Below are 20,826 nucleotides of genomic sequence, written 5' to 3' on the forward strand. Positions count from 1 at the left end.
AATATCTCTTAGAGAGATATGCCTGAGATGACACAATCAGCACAAGTATCTCTTTCTAAAATCTAAACTACTTCCAGGGTCATAGGCTGTTAACATAATGCTCATAAGTGGCAGTTGTGATTTAAAGTCTGTAATTTTCTATAGTCATTTCATAAAAGTACTTTCTCCCTGATTAGCTTTTTTTTTTTTCAATGCTGCAAAACTGACTCTCTGAAAGAATGACGTTCTAGCGTTTTTAGCTGTCAGCACTTGCTGACATATTCATTGGGATAATTTACCCATCAAACAAGTTTCGGGTACCTGCAAGTCACAACCAGTTAATAACGGTAGCGAAGATAAACAAATGGAAACAATGGCTGCTTAAAAGGCAGGGGTTCCAAATTTCGAAACGTCTTGATTTACACAACCCCAAAAGAGATGTGATGCTGTGGAAAACTGTCATTTAACGACTGTCTTAAACTGCACTGGAAACAGAGATGATTTTCTGGTGAAAGTCACTGCGTAACGCAAAGGATTGTGTCAAAACAAAAAACTCCAGAGCACAGTTTTTGTGCTGATATTAATGCAAGAGGTGGTTTGTTTAACTCTGCAGTTATTGAGCCAGCAGAGTATTGATGAGTTTGATGACCATATAGTGCATGTTGCTTGATGGCAACACAACAACACTAAACTAGTTGGCCTGCCGGAAGTCCAGAGCTGCTATCAACCAAAAGCTATGAAACAAATAATAAACTAAAGAAGGCCTTGAATTGTTTAGCATATTAAATTCAATGTCACACAAGAGAAAAGATATAACTCCTCTTAAAAGAAGAGATGATTGAACGCAGGAGCTTTTTGGAATTTAAAATATGTGCAAAATTTAAAAAGAAAGGCAACACGATTCCACACAGTTTAAACACATGAGAACTGGTACTATCTGCATCCAAATATGGGTTTAAACCATCAACTAACAGCAACAGGGCTCTGTGTTTACATCTGATGGTCAGCTAGGACTAAGCATGAAAGTCATGAGTGGTTTGTCTCTGGGTGATTTACTCCCACATGTCAAAGACTTTCTTGTTAGGGTAACTGATTATTCTAAATTTGCTGTAATTGTGGATGGGAATGGTCTGTCCCACCAATGTATGAGCCCTGCGATGGACTGACAGCCTCTCTGGAGTCTATCAAAGCTCTCCCCTGATAGCAGCTTGGATAGGCTCCAACCCCCTGCAATTCTAGCTGGATAGTTGGTTATGTGAACAGAATTATATTCAGTAGTATAACATGTTTAGGTTAAAACTCTTTTATTGCAGCTCAACATTATTAAATATTATACCTGCTTAAAAACCAACTGTTGCTTGTTACTGACAGAGCTGAATTGGATCGTTTAATTGGTTAAGTGTACTGTAAGATAAGCAGAGGGGAAGACTGCTGAAGTTGCTGAAACAATCTGTCTAGAGGAGCTGCTGAGCTAATGTCTAAATAGATATATCTCTTTGAGTCAGGGAAGGTCAGTGCCACAACGAAAAAGAAAGAAAGAAAAAAAAAAAACTTCCGGATATTTGAGAAGATAACCTGGCAGCTCCCTCTGGTCCAGCTCTCTCATTCTGTCTGCTCTCCACTACTGCACTTGCAGAAAATCAATGCTCAGCGACTGCAACTGTATCGCCACGTTCCCCCAATCAATAGCAGTCCATCAGGAGCCTGAGGCCCTGACCTCGAGCCTCACAAGTCTGCACTTCCAATCTCTAGTCGGATGCAGGACTAGATTAGACATTCCCTTATAACCAATACAACTGTACGATCTACAGTGTGTACACTTCTGGTCTGCTGCTCCACAAAGAAGCAGAAGCCTTAATTGTTGAAAGCGACAAGTAGAAGCATTCTTCTTCTCCACATTCTTTTCACCACTATAATCATCAACAACATCACATAAACATCAATCAGCGGCTGAAATCACATAAGCTACGAGGCCCATTTTACCCTGCTGCGTGAATACCACGTAATGTCTTTGTTTCACTGTTTTTGTGCCATTGTATTATTACAGCAATAACAGGAACTGTCATCAACATGCATCACATCTATTTATTCTTTCCAAAATGGTAAAAATGCTTTTAAGAAGCATTAGTTGGGGGGCATAAATATATTTTATGGTATTCCACTTTTTTTTTTTAAAGAAATGGAAATGGAAAATCACTTAATTCAATACTTAACAATCTCAGAAATACATTTGCCGAGGCTGTCTATGAATCTGATCGTGGCAGCTCTTATGTGTCATACCCCAGTTCAACACAGTCTTTAACTGCAGTGAATATTGCTGCTGAGTGTCCATATTTGGAAAACATGGGACGTTCATTTGCTTTATTTATGTGCTCATAATGCAACTTTATTGCTATGGCAGAAACGAATCCTGACATATATACTACCATGCAGCCATACTTGAGCGCACATGTTGTTCACTTGTTCACGCAAATAGCATTCTGACTCGAGACTAGAATGGGCAGTTCATAGAGAAACTGACTGCTGAAAGCTGATGTGGCTTGCTTGAACCTGTTGAAGCTTGCAGCAGCCTGTAGTTTCACCTGCCGAGTGTCAGGCGTCGCTGTGTGGATGTGAGGAAGAGAGGACCCAAATGCAACACCCACAGGTTGGTTAAGGCTGGTGTTTATTGTGATGAACGGATGAACACAACATGAGAAGTATAGCTGATTGACCGGAAAGACTGGTTGAATTACTGAACTGGAACACACATGCGGGATCGACGATGACAAGACAATGAACTGGAGGAAACTAAGGATTTAAATACACAGGCTAATGACCGGTCAGTACACAGCTGAACATAATCTGACTAATAAGACATAGGAGGTAGAACTAGACATGATGCGCACAGACAGAAAGCTGGCGTGGTGACACAGGAAACATTGACATGTGGAAAATAAACAAAACAAGAAGAAATTGAAAACACTGGGTCAAAGGCCCAGGAACCATGACACCAAGCATGTGAGATATGGAAGAAAGTTTATATTTGAGTGTGAGAACAGCTGCAGTGGCTGGCCATTTGATAGTGAAAGGTTTTCAATTTGTTTGGAACTTCATTGTGGGCCAAATTCAGTAAGCTGTAAAGTTTTAAAGGAAATTATTTTTATGCCATCAACATCCATCCATCAACCACATATTTATACTTGGCCTAATTATACTTAATATTTAAGAACAGAACTATGTTTCTAGTGTTTAATATGTAGTATTCTTACTATAGGGTCATCTGGTGGAAAAATTGAGTGAAATTCAGCAGCACTTGAAGCACTTTGAATTGATTTGACCTTACCAAAAAATGAAATTGGTAACTTAAGCAAGTGCAAAATCTGCCTTGTGAATTTCAGTTGCACAACACTTTCTTGACAGGTTCCGGGAAAAGATGCATGCTAACATTCATCCATTTTGTTAGCCACGTAATCCAGGGTCATGGGCATACCAACGCACACGCAACAGAGCTTCTGCTGAGAGCACTGTTCTCTAGATTAAAGAGGCTTTGATGATCACGTGACTCTTCTTCTGCTGACATGTTCGGGCTAAACGTTAAACATGTCCAGAACTCACACATACCCATTGTCAAAGTTGTGAGTAGAGTTCACCACTAAGCACTGCTGTGTTTCTGTAGAAGCTTACAGAGCTGGTAGACTTTAGCCATGTCTTAGTATTAAAAGGCATTATTTTTAAAAATTCAAATGAGCTTTAAAGAGTTTTTAACTGTAATTTAACTGAAGTAGGTAAGTAATGTTTTCAAATATTCAAACACTAAGTGTTTTCATCAAAATGCTGTACTCACTGGCTATATCACTTAAATAGACAATGTGAAGGATCAGGCTTTCATTCAGTTAAAAATAGCTTTTGCTACAATTAATTAATCACACTCTTGTGCTTTGATTAAGCATTTCCATCAATGTTTTATGCCTACAAATTATGGCTATAATTCCCAACATGCAGTACAAGATTTTTTAGTGCGTTCCTGGTATGTTATTCCCCTTTTAAAGCCAATTAGACTTCAGAGTGCTACCCCTGTTGTATTGTGACCATGAACACTCTGAACGCAGCGATCCAGCTGGCTTCCCAATAATGCATCACAATCTGTCAACAGTGACACTTCTCCAGTAACAGACAGGTTGCAGAGCCGCCCGCCATGTCTCGGGGAGAAAATGCCGTGGTGTACTGAAGCATCTCCGTACAGTACAGTCTGCAAGCATGCGGGGGAGAGTGAGGGGTTCACAAGTTGTCGAGGAAGTGCTGTTCAAACATCCTGAGCTCCACATATCATGTCCTTGTGCTGATGAGGCTGAACAGGCCGACAGCCCAGAAACCTGACAGCTCCCCACTGCAGGGGATGCTGCATCATTAATAACAACCTGGTGATATAAAGCCAGGAAACGTCGATTGGCTTTCTGCCTTTTCCCCGTATTCTTTGCCTATGTTAGCTCTCTTGGTATTTTATTATTATTCCTCTGCTCTCCTTCTCCATATGCACTGCATACTGACTGTGCCACTTTGTAATCACGGGTGTACCTCCACAGCAAAAAAAAGCATCACAAGAAAAACTAAAAGCTCCCAGAGAGACGAGTGCACATCCACTTGGACCAGACGCAGTGGAAAATTTTGCTCGGATATAATAATGTGTGATTACACTTTAGCAGATGCCTTTCCAGTAGAGGAAATTATGTTATGAGCACAAAATAACAGATATGATCTGGTGTATGCTGAACATAAACATAAACTGAGTTGTCTGTCGGGGGCGAGTTTGGGCAGTGTATTTACATGTTCCACCAGCATCTCCCATCCTTCTCTAATTAAATTTTCAGCACCTGTTCCACCCTTATGTTGCAGGATGACTTCATCCTCTGTAATGATGCAATTCCCTGGCCTTTGCAGGCAAGCCAGAGCAGAAGAGACAGAGGGGAGAAGCCCACCCATCATTTATCACTTTCTACAAGCCGCTGTTAGACTGTAGTTTGAAGAACCAACCCAACTGGTCGTAGTAATTCGAATGCTGAAGAGCTGGGAAGAACTTTGCTTTGATATCAAAACTCACTTTTACATTTATTACTGCTTTCATGTCACCATGTTTTGTGTGACTGTAGTTTATTTATTCAATAACTCCTCTCAGTTATTAGAGGTACACAATGTGCATGTACATGTGTGGTTATCATGCGTTGTTGTGTATGTGTAAATCAACTCTCTCTGGGATATACTGAGAGTTTAGTTAACTACTGATAATTAACTACAGACATCAGAGCCCTGAGGAGCTCGTCCTTACTAATTCTCTTCTACTATGCTGCAATCTCTATTATAGTATCTTGTGACGACACCTTGATAATGACATCAGTGGGATATTGGTCAATCTATTTAAACGTCACAAATGACAAAATGTAAATAATAAAAAGAAACATGTATCACTTAATAAAGAAATGTAAGCGCTAAATATGTGCCATAAAAATGATTTAACAGGTAGTTAGTAAATGATTATGGACCTATATTAGCAGTTCTGGCATCATCTTAGCTTTTGTAAAAGTTCCAGGCAGCAAAACTTGCACAATACATATTTGCTGTCAATACAACTTTAAGTCATTGAAGATTTGATTATGTCAGGATACATAAAAGGTACCAAACTTTAGGCAAACTATGTGAAAAGCCTGATTAGCTAGGATCGCTCTTGATTAGTGTAACACCATCCAACAACCAATAACTCGTGTGGAGGACTCGCCCACACCCCGTGTGAATAAGCCTTACATGAGTAACCCATACATTTATGAAATACACACACACACACACACACACACACGCACAGGCCCTCGTCTTTGTGCTTTTCTGCAGCACAGATGGCTTAATAGTGGGTGTCTTCCTGCTTCTGAGCCCCTCCTTCACTCACTCTTTCTCCATTTTCCTTTTTTTCCCCCTCTCTTCCTCTGCCTCCTCTACAGGCTGATCCACCTCCCTCTTCCTGATGTCCCTTTTGTCTCCCCTCTCCCTCCCTAACAGCTTTCACACAATGCGTGACACTCCGCTGTTTGGCCTCCCTCCCTAGACTAGTGCTAAATGGCCAGATAGATTTAGGGGCATTCATCATTGTAATCATGTTGCTTAATTATTCATAGGCTCCATCAGGCCTCTTCCTGGTGTTGCATGTAGTTATAAGAGGGTAAGCCAGACTCTCATGATGCAAAAGGGACAACGGGGGATAAAGCAGGTTAGCTCTGCATATTGACTCATTATTATACATCTCTAGCTAATGGCTAATTGAAGCCATTAATTTTCAATTCAGAGGAGACTGATGGGCAGAGCGGAACATATTGCATTGTGTTTTTTTCCTTTAGCTTCCTACTGTAAACCACACATTGCTGCAATGTTACTTATGGGATAATAAACTGAATGCTTTATTTCGATATAAGAAAAAAAATTATGAGAGAGGCTTTTGGTTTTAGAGATGTGCAAACATCACAGGCTACATCAGTTCAGATTACAGTGGTCCAGCCTCCAGCTGGGCACACTGGGAGCAGATGGCCCTATAATCACCAGGGTTCATCTAGGTCTGGAACAGCAGCCAAAGTCAGCTCCCAATATTTGATTTAATTTCAAGTATAGCTTAAAAATACAGGACACGTCAGCTGGCATCACTGCAAGACACTCCACAGAGCTCGAGGCTGGCAGCGCATGTCATTTTATGACTGAGGTTATTTAGAAGCAAAGATGTTTAATAAAAGACGATAGCCTATATCCAACCAGCACTCAAGGATCTTCCCTGCCATTGTTAGTTTCCAAAGCGTATGTGTTTCACGGAGTGCCTTACACAAAATGAATTAGGTTACCAGCAGAGGCAGTCCATAGGATTATGCACATACATAAAAACTGAACTGATGCCCTGTAAATATTATCTAAGCCTATATACATAAGCCATGCAAATGCATAAGAGCATCCTTTTTTCATATACCAAGAGTTTATGTTACATAACAGGCTACACCAGCTAGAAATTCTTAGCATCCATCCAATTTTACTTCTCAGATTAATATTGCTTTAATTGCTCAACTGGCGTGGATTTCAACATCTTTTTAATATTAAATCTCAAGCATGTTAGTCAGTGAAATAAATTGAATATTGTTTGTAAGTACAATACATATTGCAAGCTTTAGCTCAAAAACATGGCACAAATCAAAGTCAGAAACAACACAAAAAAAAGTGTTGGTAAGTTAAAATGTTCCTCCATAAAATTCCAACCACCAACCCCTGACCCAGACATCACCTAAGCCCTCTGAAAAGCCCTGGGAAAACCCCACATGCTTCAGACTTCTGCAACTGGGCCATAGGAAAGATTTTGAATTTTGTCTTCTGTAAAAAGCCACATTGTCATCCTCCACGTATTTAACTGGATACAGACCTCCCACATATACAATAGCAGCACGAGACCAAGCCAGAAAAACAAGGACTCACTTTACTTTTTCAAGATGAATATCCCATCTAAATGTCCTACAATATCCTTAACCTCCTTAAAGCGGCACCTTTATTGTCCTTCCATTATGCATTTATGCATAATCTCGCAGCTATATTTTCAGCAAGCGTTTTGCTTGTTTTCCTACATAGCCTTCTTATCGGCTGTAAAACTTGGTGAAAAGAAATGTCGACTATATAACACAAAACGAAACTCCCGCAGAGGTAAAATAAATTTGGGGTGGTGTCCCCACTTCAATGGAAAGGCAGTATTTAGCTATATTCAGACTGAGACGAGTGATTGCGATACTTGCGTTGCATAGAGCAGCTATACAAATGTGCCTCTCAGTTCCACCCACGTTTCAACAAATGCCTTATCTGAGTCACGCACCATAATGACGCCACACTGTGCATGTTTTTTTTTTTCTTCAGAAAAGACAAAAAAAAACACAAAAAACACAAAGCATCGCTGGTCATTTTCACAAGCCTTTCTATGCAACCACCTCCTGCAGATATGTGGGAGGGAAACAACTGCGTAATAACGTTTCACAAATCCAGCCAAAAACAAGAGAGAGTCCGGAAACATTATGTGCCTGCAAGATTCTGTTCCTCTAGCACAGCCAAGCTGAAATGGTTTTGTCTTAGCGGTGATGAATTTCTGATGTTATGTAACACAGCTGAACCTCCTTCACAGTCAAGCAAAAACAACAGGGGAATGCCAGGATTTTAATGCCAAACACTGTGCGCCTGCAGATGCAATTTCAAGCTGAAGAAGTACCTCGGGGGATTGAAGGAATCAGCAGCTTAGTAGAGATTTGAGCGCTGCAGGTCTGTCTGAATCATCCTAATGTCAACACAATTGACACTGAATAGTGGATTTTCCTTAGGCAGATTGAGATTGACACAATGCAACGCAGCTTTCCAAATCTGTATTTATGCTGTAAACACATTCAAAAGGCTTGAGTAATGTCTGGGACTCAGTGATTCAAATTCCTATTAGTAAACACTTTCGTGCCTTAAAGAATATTGTTTATTGGCACTGCTAAAATGTATTGTACACCAGACTTATTAAGACAACTGTTTTCTATTACAACAAGCTATTGTTACATCTTTTTCCATTGTAGTTAAATACTGCATTTTAGTTCTAATAGCACATAAGCAAGACTGATAAGCTGGGATCAAAACACAGCGATGGGCATGCTTTAAACTGTCTTTCTAAAACTGGCAATCCACCCTGAAACCAAATTGTCAATTGAGCATGGATATTATGGGGTAGAACGGTTTTCAGTTTAAGACACATGACATACATGTAGACGATAGCTGAGTTTTACAGCCGAGTCTCGCCTGTATTTGTGCAGGCGAGACAAGGCTGGAAGTCTTAAAGCAACATCATCGTACCCTTGAGCATCTTTTAAGTAGATTAGGGCAATCTCGAAGCCTAAATGAGGGCATGTTTAGGTTAAAAGACTGCAATAATTGATCCACTTAAGGACAGGCTGTCTTTCCATAGTGCCATCCAAAGCAGCAGGCGGCTGGGATCAGTAAGATCTGAGTCTTCCTCTTGCCTGCTTCTTATCTTTTACTTGCACTTTTTGCTTATTCCTCTGTGTCTTTCACTCTGTTGTCTTTGCAGCAGATCTGGATTCTTTCTTCCTCTGCATTCTCCATTGGATCTGCATGTCATCTGTCCTTGTTGTGAGTGCTGCACATAACTGTTTTTTACTTATTGCAAAAAATTTGGGCAAACAGATTTTCTGATGCTTGCATGGCAAAAAATGAATAAAACTGCATGAAAAGCATTAAACAGTGGCAGAAAACACAATTCGTGTTTCAAGATGAATGTTTTTAGAAGCCATTAGGAAATTGTGAATTGAAGCAGTTCGCCTATATGTAGTGTGCTGAGTGTAGCTGTATAATGGTAAAGCAATAATAATATCCTGCACTGAGAGATAGGCGGCATAAAGGAGAAGGAGAAAGAGGCGCAGGGTTAGAAAATGAGAGGTTAAAACATTCATACATCTTTTTTGCCTGTGTCTCTTTATTTATGCACATGCACAATTCTCATCACTGTGCCAGCTCCCCTGAGAGCCTGTCTAGCAGATGCACCTCATGCAAATGAGGCTTTGAGGTTATGTGCTATAGGTTACGCGAGCCCAAAGTGTGGAAGAGTAGTATGTGCTGCATGTATATATCAATATCATTATTATTACTATATATGTATATATAGTATATATGTATATTAAGTTAGAGATGTGACCAATGATGGAAAGCAAAAGTGTATATTTTTTTAAAAGTGGACACCCCAACACAAAAGATAATATACTGTATGCCACAATAATTGTAACAGTATGTATAAAACAGCCTACTTCACACCATGTTGATTCTGTGCTTTCATTCAGAGACATGTGGTATCACCACAGTGAGGACAAACTGGTCTTTTAACTCCCAGTAAGAGGTCAGAATGCTCACGAGTGCCGATAAAAGAGCCCAGCACGGCTAGCGTGACCCCCGCAGCTGCAAAAGCATATTGAGGGAATAGCCTCCTCTTCCCAGGTCTCTCATACAGCACGGTTGGCCTGCTGTTCAAAGTGTTCAGGTGCTCTGTTAATGAACAGCAGGACAAGCAGCTAAGGCTGGGTCAGCTCGTGCTGACTCGTCAGGCCGCTTACACAAAGAAAGCAAACCCAGGGAAGTGGATGAAAGCCTGCAGCAGCGTGGAAGGTGTCGCTCTCCCACATTTTACATCAGCTTCCGCTCACTTGACGTCCCCTTCATCTGTCTCATCAAACACGTAAACACTTTTTTTAGGCTTCTTCTCCACATTCTCTCTCTCAGCATCACTTGGCCACTGAGGGTGGTTGTCATGGTAACACCACCTACAGGAGCCAGTTACCTTCCCTGTTACCGTAGCAACTGGTTCCCTACTGAATTTCAAGCATCTCTAGCACGCTCTCTCTCTCTCCTCTCTTCTCTTCATTAAGAATCTGCCTCTATCTCACGTTCCTTCTCACATAAAAGAGTCAGCATATGTTAGCTTCAACTTTCTGTCTTCCTCAGGTCGATGATTGTTGGCTTAATCGTTAGTTAGCTTTCTCTCGTCACTGCCTGTTGATTGATTCCACTACATACTGCAGCAATAAACTGAAGGTCTCCCTTGTATTGTACTTTTTTTGGCACCCAAATGAAACATGTAAAAAGAGTATATAATAATTACTTGTTAATGACTATCGATTATTATAAATACAGACAACACAATAATAGAATAAACAATAAAACATGTTAACTGTTAACTGTGTGGACTAGTATTCTTTTGCTGTTTTCACCTTTTTTATGATCCTTCACTGTTGGTGAATCAGTAGCTGAATATGTAATTTTCTCTTCTTCTGGGTCACGCCTGATGAGCTTTCCATTTTACTTTAATCAAGATCAGCAGCTGTCTGTCTTTACATGACTTCCTTCAGTTGTACTCACCCAGAGTATTTCAAAGGAAATGATGAGTTATGAATCTGACTCATCCGATTGTCATACCGTCACCTGTAGGCTGGTTTAATTAGTTCAGGAACTATAAAGCACAGTTTCATAAATCAAATGACAACATACTAATGATAAGTGAGATCTTGTCAGGCTGGCATGTCCTGTCTTGCTTTGACTCTGGTGTTTTTAAACTGGCCCACTCTGGTAAGATAATGTGTGCTGGCTGTGTAGTCTGCAGTAGATTAAATATTAGTGTTATCTCATTTCCTCTGGATATAAAGTCTCCACAACCTCCCCAACTGAAGAGAAAATGATTTAATCATTGAGACAATTTGTACAAATAGATCCCTCACATTATGGTTTTTTTCCCCCAAGCCAGAATCAGAAGCGTGTGAAGTATCCAATTTGACAGCCTAAACTTGTAAAAGTATTGGCTGTTAACTGGCACAGCTTGGCCATGGCAACTGAATGACCCTGAGCTCAGAAAAGAATGACATAATGTGGCTGAATCTTACAATTAACTGCAGCCAAAGAAGCGCCTGATTTTCTTTATCCTCTTTAGTTGTCTGAAAAACCAGCACAACCCATCTGTGTACACGGTGTAAAACAGGCACAGGGAAATGCAGTGGGAACATTATGAGCTAGATTTACTTGGTGAAAAAGACAAAAGAAGTATCTACAAAGAGAGCACAGAGACAAGAGGAGGTTTTTGTGACTCACTGCACACAATATGTATTTCTGGGACTTTCTTGCTTAGGCATAAGAATAGGGGGGGGGGGGGGGGGGGGGTAATTATTTAAATCAAACAAGCAAACTGATTACTGGTATTCGCGCTAATACTTACTTTGATGTGGACATGAACTGACTGCAAAAACAGCCGGAAAACTAACCGCAATAATGGATGCTACTTGGGGATCATGCTCACACAGATTGTAGGTGCTTCCTGTTTCCTGAAATTGTATCCTCACATTTACATCCTATGAATCACAACATGAATTTAAGGTAAACAAAGGCCTGCTGATCCTCATTTTGGGGGCTAAGTATCTATTTTGAGTCTCTCTTTTCATCATCAGTGTAACATTTTCGCACAAACTAGCCCTTGAAATTTTCCAGGTATCTTACTACTAAGTGTAAGTACAATAGACACTCATGATGAAAAGAGAGACTCAAAATACTCTCTTAGCCTCCAGACTTGTTTATATGATATCAGAGATGAACCCAGTGTGAAATATTGGGCATATATCAATGTTTAAAATAACAGTTTGGCTGACAGGCTGTTTGTGTTGTAATTTATTCCTCTTTTAGTGTCATGGAAACATTATTAAAACATAACTGAGCTGTTTTAATCTTTCAGCTCTGCATGCCACTCTCTTTGATCATTTAGCCTGTGCAAAATGCATTAAAATCTGATGTAAAAAGTGAAGTAAAGGGGGTAAAAGATGTCAATGCAAATTCATGAAGAAGACAAATAACCCTTTGTGTCTTGCTGCAATTCTAAAGCTCCAAAACATTTGACACTGAAGGCGTTAGAAGAATCAGACTTTGATGGTATCAATTTCAAAGCATGAAAAACACATCATTGTGTAGATCCCCTCACCCCCAGCCGGTCGTGGCAGATGGCTCCACCTGTGCTGGAGGTTTCTTCCTGTTAAAAGGGAGTTTTTCCTTCCCACTCTCACAAAGTTCTTGCTCATAGGGGGTTATCTGATGGGATTTTTTTAGGGTCTTTACCTTATAATATAAAGCATGTTGGGGCAGCTGTTGTGTTTTGTTGTTATAAATTAAACTGATTTAAATTGAAGCGATTTTGAGTATTGCAACTACCATTTGCAGTTGGTCTGTTAATGTACCACAGACGGCAGTGAAAGCAGCAAATCTCTCCATGTACTTTCTACCCTTACACATTTGTTTGGAGATATCAGATACAAGAGACTTCTGCTGGGCAGACCAATTACTATACTGTGCATCTGTATTCAGTGGAGAGCTGCTGACATCACGCCACATGGGACACAATTAATCATTTTTGATTGGCTATTCGCCATCTATTGACAACGGTTGAAATTTGACCTCACTTTTAAAGGGGATGAATTCTGACATTATAAGTTATATGTGTCCACCGGGAATGGAAGTCACATTGCCTCAGTAGTTTTTAATTTAGTTCTCAGTGTCGACAGATGAGGCGTTCAGTGGGAAAAGGAATGCGGCATCAGATCTTGGAAAAAATTCTCCAAAATCATGGAGGTGCAGGGGAAAGGGAAAATAAAGCTAGGGGTGAGGAGCAGCATGAATTATTCAGGAACAATCAAAGTACACACATGAAAAGTGAAAAGATGTCACTGGCTACTAAGAGCTGCCGAGGCAGATGGAGAGGCAGTGTCTGAGTAGGGGAGGGGTAAGGAGTGCCCTTGGGATGTGGCGGCGGAGAACAGAGGAGGCAGGGACAGAGAGAGAAAGGAAGGACGAGGGGGGCAGAGCCAAGGAGGAGACAGGCGTGGGGATTTTCCTTTGTATTATGTAGAGGTGGATGGGGAGCTGGATGGAGGGGAAGTAGCAGGGTACACAAAAACCAGGTAGCATGAAGCGAGAGGGGGTGGGGTCTGCCTTCTGACTGCTAAGAGGCGGCGTGACAACTGCCATAGCCGTGTCGACAAGCGAGAGCCCAGACCTTTTCATGGCCTTCAATAATTGATGCAGCTTGTGCAGTGTGCCATCTTTAGTGTGTACGTCCACGTTTGTGCCTCTCAGCCTCCCGTCAGTACAACTGTGTGACCTATTTGTTAGCAAGTGATTTCTACCCATCTTTGTTCAACTTGGAGGAAAGTGTCTGAAATTAGCTTTTTGTCCGTCTAAGAGAGATGACAGAGCAACAAAAGTTCATCGAATGTCCTCCAGAACTGTTTCTGTTCCTCTTTTTTTTGTAACTATTATTACTGTTTCGATGGGTCATAGTGGACCCAACAACTCTGCACACTCTCACACCGCGCATCCAGCCTCGTTATTAAATTAGACTTTGCAGTCATGTTTTCATACAACTTATAGCTTCACTCCTGACATAGTTTTTTTCTACCAGCTGCTGAGGCTGAGCAGGAACAAGGATTGTTTCCTCCACAGCACAGCATGCACTCCACCCTGCAACCCACACAACACTCTACATGCTCCACATCACTTCCACTCTCGCCATGCCAGGGCAATCCCCTGTCTCTCTCTCACTCTCTCTCACTTCACCAGCCCTCAGTCTCTTTCACTGTGCCCTCTCTCTCTCTCTCTCTCTCTCTCTCTCTGTTTTTCCTCCCGAACATGGAGGACAAGTGTTATCTCTACACTGCAGATGTTTTTCAGGGGGGCTCCGCCGAAGCCTCCCACTGGCTGCGGCAAGGCTAAACGGCACGCTTTGCCCCGGCGTTAAACTTTTCCACAGAAATACAACCCCATTAGGCTTACTGAGGCAGTTATGAAGGATGTGAAAACCTCGGGCAGCAGCGATATCTCTCTCCTGCAAGACTCCAGAGAGGAGGCAGAGCTGGATGTCATCATCTAGTCTCTCAATCCCTGTAGGTGACACTGGACAAACTTATGATGTGCAAACACAAATCTTCCACTGCACACATCAAAAATGCACAGTCCCATCTGGGCTTCAGCTGGTACAGACACAGGTGCAGAAAGTCATAAGTGAAGTGCTTCAAGCTTGAAATTGCCCCATGAATCTCTCTCTCACATGCTCTCTCCCCCTCTCTCTATATATATATACACATGTATATGTGTGTGTGTGTGTTTTATGTGGCAGTCAGTAGGTGGATGATGAAAAGTAAAGTAATCTTGAGGAAACTGGGAGCAGCTTTAATCTACATTCTTTTTAAATCTTATCCTTTGATTACACATAGCCTAAAAAAGGGGCTGCACAGTCTGAGAATCCAGAGAAATTAACTCATCAAATGCAGCACATCATGACAGGCTATAAGGGATGGCACTAAATGACAAGCCTCCTGAGCAAATTATTAATAAACTTTAATTTGGGAATGACTCCATTTTCTAACCGAGACCTATAATTTGAACGTTTTCAGAGAAGCCAGAAAACAAGATGAATCATCTTGAGTGGGATTTGGCAGAGGTTCCCCAAACCTATTGGGGAGGGTGTTTTGCAAATGTGCAATTAATGTGAATTTATTTTCTGCACGAAATCTGGATGAACTCTACGCCCCGGGCATACACAAATGTACACTTTTTTAATTTCTACCCAGGCACTCAAAACAACTGGCAGCAAGAACGAGAATAAAACCTCCCAACAGTATTAAACATACGGCACTGTTCCGCTGAGATGGGTTGCAACAATTGCCCAAAGGGTGCATTAATGTCATGCATTCGTTTATCAACTCTGGTAAGGACTCTACTGCTGAGGCACTTTTACAGCGGTCCCTTTCCCCCGGTACAGTACAGCTTTTGTTTCGCAATGACTCTGCAAGATCTAATCCTGGAACTGTGTGTGTTTGTGTGTGTGCGCGCGTGTCTGTGTGTGTGTGCGCGCAAGTGTGTGTGGTGCACCTCAAAAACTTGGAAAGGAAGCGAGATACGGAGAACAGGGAAAAAACATGTGATACAACAAAATGGTACGTTTTAATGCCCACTGGCACACGGATATAGCAGAGAAAAGCAAGCACACAGGAATCCATTAGTGAAATACGATTATCTCTTGGCTCTAAAATTAATTAAGTGAGTGTAGGGCTGTGTGTGTGTGTGTGTGTGTGTGTGTGTGTGTGTGTGTGTGTGTGTGTGTGTGTGTGGATGAGAGAGAGATCTGGTTGTCCTTATCTTTCTTTTTCTGTTTTTTTTGTTTGTTGTTTTAAACAAATCCTCTTGTGTTACTACACTGAAAGGCAGATGGGAGTGGGAGGTCGTTGCATCTGTATGGCCTGAAACTGCTATTCCTGATGTGGTGGTGGTGGCAGCGTGGAGTGGGCAGGTTGCACAGCAACTTTTTGAATTACTTTGACTGAATTAATTTGACATTCAGGCTCACTAAAATGTATTTTTTAAATCTTCCTGCCTTTTATCTTCTCCACATAATTTCCTGTCACGGTCCGGGGTCGGTGACCGAGCGGTTTTAGTCTCTCTGTTTTTTGTCATTTTGTGTAATGTTAAGTCTTCCTTGTTATTTCTAAGCATTATTCTGTAAGGGCCTGGGTTGTTCTGTTTAGTTTTGTTAGTTTTGTTTGTTGAATCTCCCCTCGTGTCTTTGCCCTCTGTGTCTCCCTCTGTGTTTGTGTTTATGTGTGTTCTTGTGTCTTCTTTCCCCTTCTTGTGGTTTATTCCATGTTTATCCAAGTTTCCCCAGCCCATCACTTCTGCTCTCTCTCGTGTTCCCTCGCTCCCTCTCGTCAGCCTCTCCTCCACTCCTGCATCATGTTTCCTGTTTTATTGTGAAAGTCCAGTGTTTTCATGTTCATTCTGTTCAGTCTTGCTTGCCCTGTCTCGTTATGGTTATTCGTGCCAGCTGTGTTTCTCATGTGTCCTCACTTCCCTTGTTATCCCTTTTGTATTTAGCGTCTGTTTCTTCCTGTGCTTGTTGTGGCGATCTCCCTCATTCATGGCTGCATTTCCCTGTGTGCCTCTCTGTATGTTTAGTTATGATTTCAAGTGTAGTTCTTTGTAACGTTTTCCCTTCCAGCAATAAAGCTGTTTTTTGACTTTGAATTTTCGCCTCTGTGAGGTCTGCTTCTGGGTCCCTTTCCTGCCTGCACGCAGCTGCATCATGATATTTCCCTACTCTCTCCTTGTTTTCCCTCTTTATGCTTAAATCTTTCCTACACAATCTTTCCAAACAGCACATTTGTTTCTGGGTCTGTCCTCGAGACTCTCTGTGCTGGAGAGCTCAGGCAGAGGTTTGCACTGCAGTTATTTATCTAAAACTGAGCATACCTGTAGATCCTACAGTGGTCTTTAGAAAAGAAATATGGCTACAGAAGAGCACAATCACTGTATGAGCGCTTTGTGTAACAACAAACTGCAAATGGATAGAAATTTGTCCACTGTGCAGGTTTTGTGCAGCCATTTCTACAGGGCAGTTGTTTCATTAACATCTCTGGTCCTCTTAAAGCATTATGGGTAATGCTGCAAATCATCAAACAAAATCTTCTTGTTTTTTAATTGACAGGATTAGATTATGGAAATTAATGCAGTAACCAAGAATTATTCTCAATGGGAAATTTTAGCCATGAAATGTTTCTATTCTCAGGAATAAAAATCACCCATCCATCCTCTTCCACCTATCCAATTAAGGGCCGTAGGTGGGCTGGAGCGTATCCCACCCCTATCCTAGTTATCGTCAAATCCAAAGAAAAAATATTGTGTAATCCGAAGATGTATCAGTTCCAGCTTTTCATATAGGTATGTTTTTTGGTTCTCTCACACTTGTATTCATGTAGAATACCTTCAGGTGTTGAAGTGCTGGTTTGGACAGGATAAGCAGTCTGAACATGAAATCACAACCCGCGTCTTTCTTCCTAATATATTTTGAAGGCCAAATAAATAGTCCATTAAGAAAACATCCATTTAAAATAATGGAAAATAAAAGGAATGTTAGAAAAAGTATAATAAAATAACTGGAAAATGATGTGAGAAATTAATAAAAGATCTACATATTTGTGCAAAATCTCACTCAAATTCAATATAGGTGCCAAGCAGAAATCACTACAGTTCTAATGACATTTGAGCAAAAGTAATGTAAGTTATCTATATTTCCCAGTCTTATTAAAATGGGAAATGCTCGTAACAAACCAAAAAATCTTCTGCATTTCATTAAGGTCAGACAGCATTGCACAAGTTCACAGGGTGCAACAAAGGGGTTGTTTCTCTGACCTTTTGCGTCATGGGGAAAACTGCTTTGTATGTCAATTTGCTAATGTTTTCAGTGCTTCTACAGGTGAGTGCTATTAAAGCTGAGAGAGCAGGGAAGCTCTCATTGGACATACGATACATGTGACTGTCTGGCATAAAAATGTCTGTGCACTCACAGCAAGAACACAGGATAATGCTGAATATGTGTTTGAGTTCCAGTTAAAGGCCATATGAATACACAGTAGAGTCTGAAATTTCCATTTTCAAGTTAACATGCTCTGTTTAAATGGCATGCAATAACAGAGAGATCAAAACAATTTTGCACTATTCATGTTTGAACTGTATTCATGTTAAGTGAATTAAGGGAGGCTGACAGTTTTATTAGGACTAATACCACAGTGTAATCCAGCCAGTCAACCCTCTCAATGTGTAATCTTCCCTGTAAACCTTCACGAGCAGGTCTCCTTGTATGAAGCTAAAGCCTGTTCCTCGGTATAGCAGTAATCCCACTAAGGCTCTTACAGAAGTGAAATCATTTCAGAATGAAAGGAGAGGCTTTATGACTGCTACTGATTCACTGAGGATGATGATTAATGAATAAACACTTCACAAACTACCTCAAGATCTGTCTCAACCTGCATTCAGGGTCCTCCATGTATCACCTCAGATGTTAGAGGTGAATGCAATCACTCTTTATTAGAAGAGGAGTGTTTCACCTAAACCACAGCTCGAGCTGGGATGTCATGACTCATCCATCCCCCTTTCTCCTCCCCCCTCTTCCTCCTCATATCCCTCCCATACTCACACACCTCCAACAATAACCTAGAGCACATCCTCCAACTTGAATTCATGCCTCGTGATGGGTGGCTGAGGAGTTATTGAGAAATAAAGGTCAAGTCCATTAAGCTGAGGGTCGGCTGTAAGTCACGATCAGCCGGAGAGGGGGTTGGAGTACCTGGTGGCCCATTGATCTTTCATTCTGTACAAGAGACTTTCAGTGTTCACCCCCTAACTATGGGCAGGTACATATGCCAATAGAATGACCCCATATATGTCATTAAGATGGATTTCTCAGTATCACACTCCCAAAGACGCCTCAGTGCAAATCTGACAGCAAATCTAATTCCTGACTCTTCAGCAGGGAGTTTTTAATCAATTCAGTATTCTTCCATGAAGACCAAATGTACAACAGAACACCAATTGAATATGCATGATGGCTCCATCCTGCTCAAGAGCTGCACCACTTCTCTAAAGGACGGATGCGAGCTGATTTGCTTCTCTGACAGCGCCAGATGGGGTGAAATGAGATGGGATTTAATCTCCATCCTTCCACAGAAGCAAAAAAAAAAAAAAAAAAAAAAAAAAAAAAAAAAAAAAAAAAAGAAGAAGAAGAAGAAGAAGAAGAAGAAGAAGAAGAAGAAAAAAAGGGCCTGTAACATTCATCATATCAGTGCAGGCCCAGGCTTGACGCAGCGAGCCAAATATACTGTAAACCATGTTCACGGACACTCTCCTCAGTGTGGGCTTTCATTTACATCATATATCAGTATCTGCATGTCAAACGTTTTCACTATCACTGCATTTTCGTGGGCGATGCGTGTCATTACTCTTGTTGACACAGGACGGTGCATTTACAAATTAAACCTGCCCCAGATGATTATGAGCAATCCCGGAGAGAACAGCAGCTGAATGAGAGAGCGAATGATAATAATATTAAAAATACATTTTGTCCTCTTCGCCATTCAGTGAACAAAACAAACAAACAAAAATTCAGCTGGCAGAGATAAAAGACTCCGACTGTTTTGCTCTTACCTCGACGTTTTTCCGCACGCATAATGACAATACAGCCATCAATATAGGTATTGCAGTATGTCCCATTTTCTCGCCTTCCTCTGCCTCTTTTTTATGACGAAGTTGCTGCTATATAATAACTGAGTCCAGCATAAGCTGTCTGGTTACATCGGCTGAAGTGATGGACACTGCCTTTCCTATATATCTCCTGCGTCTTCCTCCTGTTCGCTCGTCTTGCCGTCGGGTTCTCCAATGGCAGCCTGGGCTTTTATGTGGATGAAGTCTGACAGAACCAAGCCCTGTTTCTGCGGGTATTTATCACACAGGCTAGTCCTGGCGTCCTCGCTGTGGCTTAGTGCAGAGAGACATCTGGTGGGGATGAGCTGAAAATGCAACCGCTCACTTTCTGTGTCACATTTAAAGTATGTGTGAGTGTGAGTGAGAGTGTTGGGGGGGGGGGGGGGGGGGGAATTCACGTAGTTCATGTCTTAACCTGTGGTCCTACTGCTGTTTCAGTTGAAGACAAAGCAAGCTGACTTGTCATGTAGAGAGTAACCTTGCAGGTGATTCACTGAATAACTCTTAAGGCGCCTGGTTAACTGATTCAACTGCATGCAAATTTATTTACAATGATTTTTAAAAATGTATTTATTAGTTATTGCATTCATATGTTACCAGTAATTTACAAGCAAATATACATTCACTGATCTTGAGCTAACTGTCACTTTTCTTTAAATCACATTCCTTCAATGGAAACATACTTTTGGAGGACATTTAAGTGGATATGAGCACTCTTAATAATACATTTGCAGCTATTGTTCCACTGCTATAAGTCTGCCTCAGCAACACATTGTTGCTAAGCAGCACTGTGACAGTGGGAAATGTCAGTTTCAGAAGTCATATTGTTAGCCTGAGTAAAGAAGGTCTTTCTCGCCATCACACCATGACAGGAAGCATCCATCCCTCCCACCATCCATCCAGGCAACCACTGACACTCACATTCACATCTAGGGGCACATTACAATCACCACTTAATCTAATGTGTATGTCTTAAGAGAAAACTGGAGTACCTTAAGAAAATCCAGGCAGGCACATACAAAGCCCACACAGAAAGGCCCCAGCTGGTGGATTCAAACCCAGGACTTTCTTGCTGCAATACCCTTAAAGGTCTAAACACCCTGGTTTGTGAAAAGCAAACAGTAGTATCCAAAGGTTGACCAAGAGTGAGAGCACCATCAGAAGATCAGTCCACTGAGAAACAAAGAAGCAACCTCACGCTCA

At 41.2% G+C, this 20,826-nt stretch overlaps 1 protein-coding gene across 3 annotated transcripts in view; it reads right to left on the reverse strand.

The window, feature by feature from the left end:
* aplp1 (amyloid beta (A4) precursor-like protein 1) overlaps nt 1-19,885 on the reverse strand; it is a 34,917-nt gene extending 15,032 nt beyond the window's left edge. For 2 of the 3 annotated variants that reach the window (XM_026183763.1, XM_026183761.1), the window contains exon 1: nt 19,567-19,885. In XM_026183763.1, coding sequence (XP_026039548.1) covers nt 19,567-19,632 — 66 coding nt within the window. In that variant the 5' untranslated portion in view covers nt 19,633-19,885. The remainder of the gene's footprint in view (nt 1-19,566) is intronic. The other variant, XM_026183762.1, reaches the window with a different exon arrangement.
* Between the last annotated feature and the right edge of the window lie 941 nt (nt 19,886-20,826).

This window comes from Astatotilapia calliptera, chromosome 11 (genome assembly GCF_900246225.1).
Source record: "Astatotilapia calliptera chromosome 11, fAstCal1.2, whole genome shotgun sequence".
Taxonomy (NCBI): Eukaryota; Metazoa; Chordata; class Actinopteri; order Cichliformes; family Cichlidae; genus Astatotilapia; species Astatotilapia calliptera.